Source organism: Fukomys damarensis, unplaced genomic scaffold (genome assembly GCF_012274545.1).
Source record: "Fukomys damarensis isolate Sample0158 unplaced genomic scaffold, DMR_v1.0_HiC HiC_scaffold_37, whole genome shotgun sequence".
Lineage (NCBI taxonomy): Eukaryota > Metazoa > Chordata > Mammalia > Rodentia > Bathyergidae > Fukomys > Fukomys damarensis.
Genome location: NW_022900949.1, coordinates 31416762 through 31427380, shown reverse-complemented (window position 1 = coordinate 31427380; position 10619 = coordinate 31416762). Strand labels below are relative to the sequence as shown.

Below are 10619 nucleotides of genomic sequence, written 5' to 3'. Positions count from 1 at the left end.
AAAAAAGGAATCATAAATTTGAAAAGCAGAGAAAATATTGCTACACCCTACTTTCTATGGAACAACCATTCAAATGACTACAGATATCTCATCAGAGATGGTAAAGGTCGGAAGGAAGTGAAATTGCATTTTTAACGTGCTGGAGGGAAAAAAAACGTTCAGTACTTTATACCCAGCAAAAATATGCTCCAGGAATGAGGGTAGAATAAGGACATCTCAGATGAAGCAAACTAAAAGGAAGGAAGTTCTTAGGACTGAAGGAAATTGGAGTATTTGGAGTAAAGAGAGCAATAGAAATGGCTGATGTATGGGCAGGTACACATTTCTCCTCTTGAGAGTCTTCCTCAGAAGTTGTAATACTATGTGATGGAATTTTCAGGGTGTATAGATGGATGCCTAATGTGGAGAGTGAAAGAGCTTTTCATGATGGTAGTTTTCACATCACAGTGGCAGTGGTAAAATATTGAGCCTAAGAGGGCTATGAAAAGTTACAGGACATGTACATTGTGATTCCTAGAGCAGCCACTTAACTATAAAAATTAAAGTAGGAAACACAATATAGTAAAATGAAATGCTAAGAAACATTCAAATAGCCCAAAAGAAGGCAGGAAAAGAGGAAAATCAGAGCAGACAAGAAACAGGAAATAAAATGGGAGTCCTTAATCCAAACTTATGAATAATCTCCATTAAATATAAATGGTCTAAACTTGGCAGGGAGGCACACGCCTGCATTCTCAGGTATCCAGGCAGCCAGTCGAGAACCAGTTGAGCCCAGGAGTTCAAAGCCAACCTGGGCAACACAGCAAGACCAGATGGATAGCTCGATGTGTGGATGTATGGATGGACTGATAGAAGGTCGTGCAGGTGGGCAGGCAGACTAAACAATGAAATCGCAGTGGTTTTAAGAATGAATTTAGGAAAAAAAAACATGATTTTGTTTGTAAACAAAAATTCATTTCAAATACAGTGACATAAGTAAATTATAAGGATCAAAAGTTATAATGTAAAAACACTAATCAAAAGAAAACTGGGGTGTCTTAATATCAAAGTACAGCAAAACAGTTCTAAAGTGCAGCAATCCTAAAATTGTATATGTGTGAGTGTGTGTTCATAGCATTAAGTGTTGTACTAACAACAGAGCTTTAAAATCCTTAAAAAACTGACAGAATGAAATTTTAAATAAGTCCTCCTTGATAGTTGGATACTTCAGTAATACTCTGTGAGCAATTCACAGAGCCCAGTACAGAAAAAACGTAGCAGAGATCTACCTTCATGAAGTGGATTATGGGGCACTTGGAACAAATGCAGAATGCATCTGAGCAGGAGGGGTCCTACTACCTCCTTTTCCCGTGTAGTTAGACTGCAAGGTGTATGCCCTGACCTGGGCAGTTTCCTCTCTCTCATGATCTCTGTCTCCACAGACTTGTCACAGATGCACAGATAAACATTTGTGTAGAAGGTATCAGTGCTGATTCAGTGCTCACCTTACTGTGTGGCTGTCAGCTCTGTTGCCTAGCCAGGTAACTGAGTAGGTTACTAACCTTTCTGTTACTCCAAGTCTGCCTCTAAAATGGTAGTAATGGGTATGGAATGCCTGGAATCAAGTGCTCATGTAGAAGAGATGAAATGGAGACAGACCTACCTGACCATCATTTTGGTATGGAATGCCTAGGTGTTTAGATTTTCTGTATAAGTAACAAGAGACCTTTGACAAATAGTTTTGTTTATTGCTTTGTTTTGTTTTGTTTTGAATCCACATCCTGACTTAGGGTAGGTCTTTAATTTATTTAAAATACAACCTACCAGGGCTGACATCAGTGGTAGAGCCTAGCATGTGCAAGGCCCTGGGTTTGATCTCTAGTACTGAAAAAAAGAAAACAACAACAACAAACAAAAAGTGAAATGCCGACTTCATTCAATCTGTACTAATACTGAACTATTGAACTTCTTAGATTTACCTTCTTGTCATGTTTATCTCTATTCTGTATTCACTTCTATTTTCACCTAAACTTTACTTGTTTACACTTTTTGGTACCAGGGATCGAACTGAGGACCTTGCACTTGCCAGGCAGGCAGCAGAACCACTGAGCTAAATCCTGGCCCTAATTTTTACTTGTTAAAAACTATTGACCAGCCAGGCATGGTGGAGCACGCCTGTAATCCCAGTACTCGGGAGACTGAGGCAGGAGGATCGCTGTGAGTTTGAGACCAGCCTGGTCTACATAGTGAGTTCCAGATCAGTCTCAACTACATAGTGAGACCCTGTCTCAAAACAAACAAACAAACAAACAAAAAACCAAAAGAAACTATTGACCACTTTTAATCTAGACTAGAACTTCTGTCATGGAAAATATCTATATTGCCCCATTTCCTCCTGAAAGAAATTCCACATTGTGGCTCCCTTGTCTACTTTAGGTCTTTTCTCATTTTGAGGAAGTATTCCAAGGATGTACATTCTTGGTGAAATAAAAAGAAAATATGGACATGATGTTTGCCTTTTGGGTATATGTGAAAATGAAGTTGTCTGCCACATTTTCAGTTCTGACATCTGTCCATTACTAAAAATACATTTTCAGAATATTCTGCCTATTTCACAGTCACAGAGGAGGTGTGGGCCCCACCACTAGCACACAGTGTCTGGGAACAGAGGCTGGCCCTGCCTTCTTTCTGTTTGGAATGAGACACAAATCAAGTTAACCAGTGGTTCTTCAATTGCCTGTCTCTTATTCATTTTCTGCAGACACAAAAGAGGGTCAAGGAGAAAATTCTTTCCGACCTTTTAATGTTTTGAGAGATAGGTTTGGGACTGACTGTATTTTTGGTGCTCATTGCTTAACTGGGCTGGAGATCATCTCATGTGACAGCACAGATCCCTTGTTTGGAATTGCCATTACTTTCTAGAACAGCATTCTGTACAGCTGCCAGCATGCCCTGGTCCTCTTGCTTCATATTACAGTGAACTGCTTCGTCAGGGCAGAAATCAGCCTTGCAGGGCTGGAGCTGGTCTCTGCTGACCTCATGCCACAGTACAGCATGTTCAAATCTGGACGAAACCCGAGGGTTCTCCGGCATATTCCTCCTCCTCCTCCTCCTGCTCCTCCTCCTCCCTCGCAAGCATGGAGCCCTCACTCTCTTCGGAAACCGTATGTTGTATATGTGTGTGTATCTGTCCTTTTTTTCTAAACCTCTTCCTCATTCCTATAGTTGGCAGCTTTAAGTGGGGCTGGTTGAAGAGACAGACACAGAAAATGGCTTGGGCTGCTGAAACTTTGAATTTTTTTAGCAATGGATCTTAGACAAGGGCATGTGCTATTTTAAGACTGAGGTTGGAAGAGTGAGAAATTGTACTGTGTTTCCTGGTGGTTCTCTCTCCTCATAGCTGTTCGGGGAGAAGCAGAAGTGCTGCACGGCGTGCTGAGATATCCTGGAGTGTTCAGATTCTAGGCAAGGGCTGCTTCAGGGCAGAATGGATGCCATCCTTGCTTTCTCAGTGACAGCTACAGAAATACATGATTTCTTTTTTGGAAAGGAGAGTTCTGTCTGCCTTTGACAGTTTGGGAGAAAGCTTGGGTTAAGTTTGAAGATGCCAGACATGCATACCAAACAAATTTAAGTTAAAGCCAATGGGAAATGTTTCTGACATTTAAAAAAAGAAAGGCTATCATTCAACTGCTTATTTTCAAAGTATTTTTTCCAAGGACCTGATAATTTTGTGATTTATAAAGCAGTGTACATTATACCGGTGCTGAATTTGTGTCTTCAGATCAGCAGAACAGACCCTGAAATTCAGCACAGCTGTAAGGTGATCCTGCTTTCTGCAGCACAGCCAGCATTCTCACATTTCATCCAGACTTGGCCAGTTGCTGGGTTTTCACCATGAATTTTCAGTTGGTTTTATAAGTGAAGCACAGATATTTTCTAAGAGATAAATGCTAAAGCAAAGCAGATTCTTCATGAAGTTTTTCCAATTCTGAATTTATTGTACAGGGCCGGGGATTTAGCTCAGTGGTTCTGCCTCTTGCTTCCCAAGCGCAAGGCCCTGAGTTCAATCCCCAGTACCAAAAACAAAAACAAAACCTGAATTTATTGTACATTAATTGTGTTTGCTGTTGAGCAGTTGGATTTAAGATCTGAATGTATTTTTCACTCTGAAGTTTGATACTGGATCATACCTCTGGTTGGTAATTTAAATACCAGCTTTGTTAACAGATTTGAGTCTCTGATCTGTGTCCTCTTGTTCTGTTTGTTCTGAATATTGGGATCAAATACCCTGAGACATCTCTTATTTGTTCCAGGTTATAAGAGGTAAGTTTACTTACCTGTATTTTGATTAAGAGTACAAGCCCTGGGTAAATGAGGTGATCAGAAAGAAAGAATTTATAGGAGAGCTCTAAAATGGGTGGGGGTGGTGATAAACAGAAAGAAATTAACTTTTTTTCTCCTCCATTAATAAATACATCAGGGGAAAGGCAAACATAAAACTACATATTTGTAGTTGATTTTAGTTTCTCCAGTGATTGCATTAACTGATAACAGAGTGTTTCTAAAGCACACAGTACCTGAGGAAATGATTATGCATAAAATTGTCTCCTTGGTCCCTGCCTGTGTTTCTTACTTGGACTCATGATCAGCTCTGGTAAACTAAATTATTCCCATTGAAACAGCAATGAAAATTTTCAGAAATAAGGTACTTGCTACCACCACCTGACATTGCTAATGTTATTATCTAGATATATCATAGTGCCATATAGATTGGGATTATGTATGTGACCTTCTGGATCGTTTTGTTGGGTTGGTTAGTTTGATGTTGGGGAGGGTGGGTTTTTTGTTTTTGTTTTCTCAATACTAAGGGCTGACCCTAGGGTCATGCTTGCAAAGTGCTGTACTACTATATAGCCCTTCCTTCTTATTTAATTTTAGCCTCTCACTAAGCTGCCCAGGCTGTCCTGGATTTTGAGATCCTCTTGCTTCAGCCTCCCTAAAGCTGAGGTTAAAGGCATGTACCCTCATGCCCAGCATGTACCCTCATGCCCAGCATGTATGTGACCTTGAGTGAGATTGTAGCATACTTTGTGAAGCATTCTTTCTGATCTCCAGAATGAGGGCTGTGTTGTAGCTCTGTGGTTGAGTGCTTGGCTAGCATGTATGAGGTCCTGGGTTTGATCCCCACCACCCACGTGTGCTTGCACACACGTACTACACACTGAATATTTTGAAGAAATACTTGAGAAGGGAAATTGTAGCAGACTATAGAAAAGAATTGTTGATCTCATCTACATTTCAACATACAAGCCATAATATTTCCACATGTTGATTAATTCTAGATGAATGGTTCCCCCTACCCTCTCAGTACCCTTGGAATGCCAGTATCTCTGCATGCTTATGTTGAAGGCACGTGTTAGCACAGACAGCCCAGACAAGTCCTCAAAGTGCCACCTGAGTTTTCTATGCACATGCCCAGAAGTAGCCAGCCCAGCAGTACATACCTGCAACCCCCACAACTGTGGAGGCTGAGGCAAAAGGAGTACAACCCTGCAGCCTGCCTGGGCAATTTATTTGGCAAGAACTTGTCTCAAAATTTTAAGAGAACTAGGGATGTAGCTCAGTGGAAGAGTGCTTGCTTAGCATGTAGAAGTCCTAGGTGCAATCTTTAGTACCAAAAAAAAAAGGTATGTGGTGGGGGACCTCAGAATTTGTACTGGCCATTTAGAATATACATACAGCATCACTTAGTCATATTGGATGGTATAACTTTTAAATAAGTTTTATGTGCATTTGCTCTCCCTGTATTAAAATATGAATCCTTAAATGATAGAGTAAAACTCCCCTTACATCTAAACCTTTCAACTGCAGCTTGACCTCATTCTCATCATTCATAGGTCTCTTGGTTTCACATAGAGGTCAGATCCCATAAGAACAAATAAAGGTCTACCCACATAATTTTGTAATTATAGAATTTCTTTTTAATTGTATATGGTTCAAAAAAAACCACTTCCATAGTCAGGTAGATCCTGGTGGGTGAGAGGCATCCAGCACTAGGAGAGGAGGGGTTACAGCAGCTGCTCCTGTGCACAAGGTACCTTCTTCCATCTCCCCTTGGAAGCTGGTGAGCTAATATGGTGCACTACATCCCTGAAGACTATGAGAGAGAAAAAAGGTCAAGAACTGACTTAAAGCTTGAAAATATTTGTCACTGGTAGTTCATAGAAGTGAACAGCTGTCATCTCTAGTATACCCTGTATGAAACTGTCTAGTTGTTTCTAAAGTAAGTATTGAGAGTCCACTAGGTTCTGTGGTGGTGAACCTGTGGCACACATGCTGCAGTGGGCTGTTTATCATTGAAAGCTCTGAGAGGTTCATCATCACTGTTCTCTGTTTTAGGGTCTGAGATGAGCTTCAGATATATTAGTGAGCAAAACAAGGAAATCTTCAGCCTCCTGCAGCTTGCATGGTGGAGCACTTGCCTAGCAGGGACCCTGGCTTCAACTCCTGGCCTCACAAAAAAGAAAAAAATCAGTGAGATTCAACTTGGAAAAGATGATGACAAATACCTAACAAGTGAATTCCGGAGTCTGTTTGAGAGGGATGGGCTGTAACAGTGAAGCAGGCAAAGGGAAGTTGGAAGTGCCGTGGGCCACGTGGGACTGCCATCTTTTAACAGGGTAGAATGTCCAAGCTTCGTTGAAAAGCAGACATCTGTGGGAGGCTGGAAAAAGGTGAGCAGGTCAACTGAGGAGGGAGCATTATAGGCAGGTGGTCAGCAGAGCACAGGCACAAATGTCTCTGACATGTGCAGGGAACAGGTGAGAGTTCACCAGGACTAGAAGCAGAGTGAGGGAAGGAAATGGTCTCTCATTTAAGGACTCAGTCTTAAGTATAAATCTATAAATTAACTATGATCATTTGATCATGGACACACGTTCTTGTTAGAGTTTTTACCTTAATATGTACAGATTACAGGCATGTGCCACTGAACCTGCTTTGCTTCTTAGTCTTAAATGGGAAATTTTGGTCCTGATTTTAATTTTGAATGAATTTTTCTACCTCAGACATTTCTGATAAATTTAACTTAATCATGGAGAAGACTATCTTTTAAGGTCTCTTTGTGACTCAAATTTGGGATTTTATAACTTTTTGGTTTTTGTATCTCTACTTCTTATGTAGTTGTAGAATCTCCAAACGCACACCTGTAATCCCAGCACTCAGCAGGCTGAGGCAGGAGGGTCACTGTGAGTTTGAGACTAACCTGGGCTACATGGTGAGTTCCAAGTCAGTCTCAACTACATAGTGAGACCCTGTCTCAACCCCTGCCAAAAAAAGAATCTTTAAAATTAACTGAGATCCTTAAAAACTGAGAATAAATGAACAAACGTTGAATTTTTTGAAAAAAAAATTGAAGAATCCCTTGCAGAAACCAGCCACGGTTGTCTACAGCCACACCACACTGAATGTGCCTGATCTCATTTGATCTCAGAAGCTAAGCAGGGTCAGGCCTGGTTAGTACTTGGAAGAGAGAAACCAGCCTCATGTAGCTACAGAGTTAAATAGCAGAAGCATGTGTTTGGGGTGGTACAATTTATCTTTTTTCTTGCTGATTTAGCAAGCATTTATTGAGCCCATATTGATAGCTGGTGCTGGGGAACCAGAAATGAACACAGGGCCGAGGTTCACCGGGGGAGGAGTGCACTGTCCAAGGAGGGGAACCACCTGTAAACAGGACCGTGGTAATATAAATTTTAGAGCTGACTTTGCTCCATAATTCCTGTCAAGTCCTTCTTTATCTAACTTCACCCCCTTTATTCATGTATTATGTGTTTATTGATTTTACAGTTAGACATTTGGTCTTATGTAACTTTTTGGGAACTTTAAATTGAGAGTAGTTTCAGTTCTTGATGAACTAATTGCTGCTTTTTTGTCCATGTGTGGTACTGGGGATTTCACTCAGAGCTACATTTCCAGTCTTTTTTTAAACTTTTGCAGCAGGGGCTCACTAAGGTGCCCAGGCTGGCTCCAACTTGTCATCTTCTTGCCCTCATTTTAAGAGTTTAGTGATCTGTGTTGATTCACCCAGGCAAGTCTTATGTGCTCTAGGGAAATACAGAAACCAAGAACAAGGTTTCCTCATTCTTCCTCTTTGGAATGAATCATTTCATTGTTGAATTTTCAGATTTTTAAGAGTATTTCCAATAGGTTGAGCCTAAGAAAGCCAGACCATTACACATGCCCTACATTACTGAGTGACAGATGACATCAAAAGTGAAGGGCTGAAAGGCTGAAGGTGTTTAGAGGGGAAACTCGGGAACTGTGAAATGCAGTCAGTACTCCTCAACCCGCCACCTCACCCCTTAGCTTTCAGAAATGGGAGAAAACACTGTAGTCATCACAGATTTAAGGGCAAGAAACTACAGGTGTCGCAGTGGCTCTCACTGGGAGCAGAGCTCCAGGCACATCCCATCCCATCATCCTCTGGTCACTGGAAGAAGAAGCCCGGCCATACAGCTGGCTGTCAGGGGTCCCCAAGTGCCCACCGAGCTAGTGCCCCTACACAGCCGCCTCTACTGCCATCTTCCCAGGAGTACTGCTGCCTAATTTAAAGGAGAGTGGGTTTCTGTGCTCTCTGTTAGAATGTGTTCACAGACCCCAGAGAGGGGCCGTGTCATCTTCTTGCTCTTCCTCACCTGTGGTATATACAAAAGTCCAGTTAGCCAGGCCATAGGAATGAGCTGCTTCTTATCTCTAGCTTCATAGTGAATCTGTGCTTGTGCTATTTTTCAGCTCAGTATACTCTTTTTTTTTTTTTTTTTTTTTTTTTTTTTTTTTTGGGGATTTTTTTTTTTTTTTTTTTTATACTGGGGACTGAACTCAGCCTTGCGCTTGTGAGGCAGTTGGCGGCACCACTGAGCTAAATCCCCATCCCTTTCAGATCAGTACAGATTCTCCTGCCATTATGGTTACTGGAATTCAGGAGAGTTAATTGCTTGGATCTAGCAGAGTTGCCTTCATATACACACCCTTCCCATTTAATATAAGAACATGTGGCTATAGGTATGGCTCTGTAGTTTTCACCTTACATTCCGTACTGACACTTCATGGAAGAACATCCCTAGGAGTTCCTTTTCTTTGGATCGAAATTTTAGCTTCTTTACCTTTTTCCTAAAGATTGCTAAGGGACTGTTTTCCTTTACTGCATTCAGAATGTCTAAATTTGAAATTATAATTTTCTTTTCCAAAACTGATCCTGTTTTTATTTTCTTTGTTTGAATATTGTTGCCATTCTTTCAGGCAGGAAATATGGGTGTTATCTCTCATTCATTTTTCTTCTACAATATCAAAACCTACAGGTTCCTTTTTCAGAAGAATCATTGCCCCTCCCCAATTTTTACTTCTGCCACTCTTCTACTTTAATCCTTACCATGTTTTAGTAATATTCCCTTTAGTCGCACCTCTCCAAGCCTTTGACCCTTCAGAATAAAACCACCAAAGTAGAAAAAAGATTGTTTTCAAACATAATATCTGGGGAAGAAATGGGAGGTTTGTTACTCTGAGATCATCTACTATGAAACAGTAAAATTTTTCATTTTCTTTTAAACTTTAATCTCAGAAAGATTCACTTACATATTCCTTCAATAGTATTTACCAAGTACAAGCTCTGTTCTAGTATTAGTAACTATTGTACTTACCCTCTCACTATCCATTGACAACTCATCTTTCCTATTTATACTTTCTCTGGCTGTTCATCTCCAGTCTCAGCTTCACAGGTTCCCTTCCTACTACTTAATAAACTAAAACTTAATTCAGTATAAGCTCCATAATCCACACAAGTCCCACAGCTGATCAGTGTCAAAGCAGTCTCAATTCTGTGTCCTGTGCAGACCACCACACTTCTAACCCATGTTAATATGAGTCCTTGTGAGTATAGTGGTACCTGTAATCCCAGCACCCTGGAAGGCTGAGACAGGAGAAGTCCAGCCAGCATATCTTGGCAGGGACTTTTCTCAAAATTAAAGATTAAAAAAAAGGGATTGGGGATGTAGCTCAGTGCAAAGGTCCTTGGTTCAATCTGCAGTACCATAGCCAGATGGATAGATAGAATGCTATCTAAGCTTAATATCCTCAAACAATAAAGTACTGTAATGTGAAGGTATCTAAAGAGAAAAGAAAGAGGAAGGATAAGAAATTGACCATTTAGTTACTTTTTTAAAAAAAATAAACTTTAAGAAGTACAGAAAGAGTTTTCACCTTGCTTCCTATTCTTTGTTAATTATATCTATTTTGAGTCAGGTGGCTATCCTTGAAAAGTATTTGGAAGCAAATTTTTAAACCAGTTTTGGGGTTCTATGCAGTTCAGCTGCAAATTAGATAACAAGTTATTGAGCAGTGTAAGGACTTTGTTGTACTTGTTTTCTAAGCCATCTGTGACTAGCAGTATTTTTGAAAGAACTGGTTAAGATAAATTGTTGTTTTCATATGGATCTGAAATAGCCCACCAAATGCCATTTTTATTTTAGCAATTTTCATATACTCACTTAGCAACCTGCCTATTTAACAACTGTTCAGACTTAGGACCTTGGCATGGTATTTGGACTTTTAATAACTCTTTCTTTATATATATACATACA

The 10619-nt window shown here is 40.4% G+C and overlaps 1 protein-coding gene across 4 annotated transcripts in view; it reads left to right on the top strand.

Moving 5' to 3' along the window:
- Positions 1–10619, top strand: part of Tmcc1 (transmembrane and coiled-coil domain family 1) — a 125745-nt gene that overhangs the window by 68394 nt on the left and 46732 nt on the right. Inside the window, exon 1 of one of the 4 annotated variants that reach the window (XM_010637941.3) lies at positions 2899–3158. The exons of 2 other annotated variants lie outside the window; for them this stretch is intronic. In XM_010637941.3, the coding sequence (XP_010636243.1) occupies positions 3117–3158 (42 nt within the window). In that variant the 5' untranslated portion in view covers positions 2899–3116. Of the gene's footprint in view, positions 1–2898; positions 3159–10619 lie in introns of those variants that run through there. One more of the 4 variants, XM_010637943.2, reaches the window with a different exon arrangement.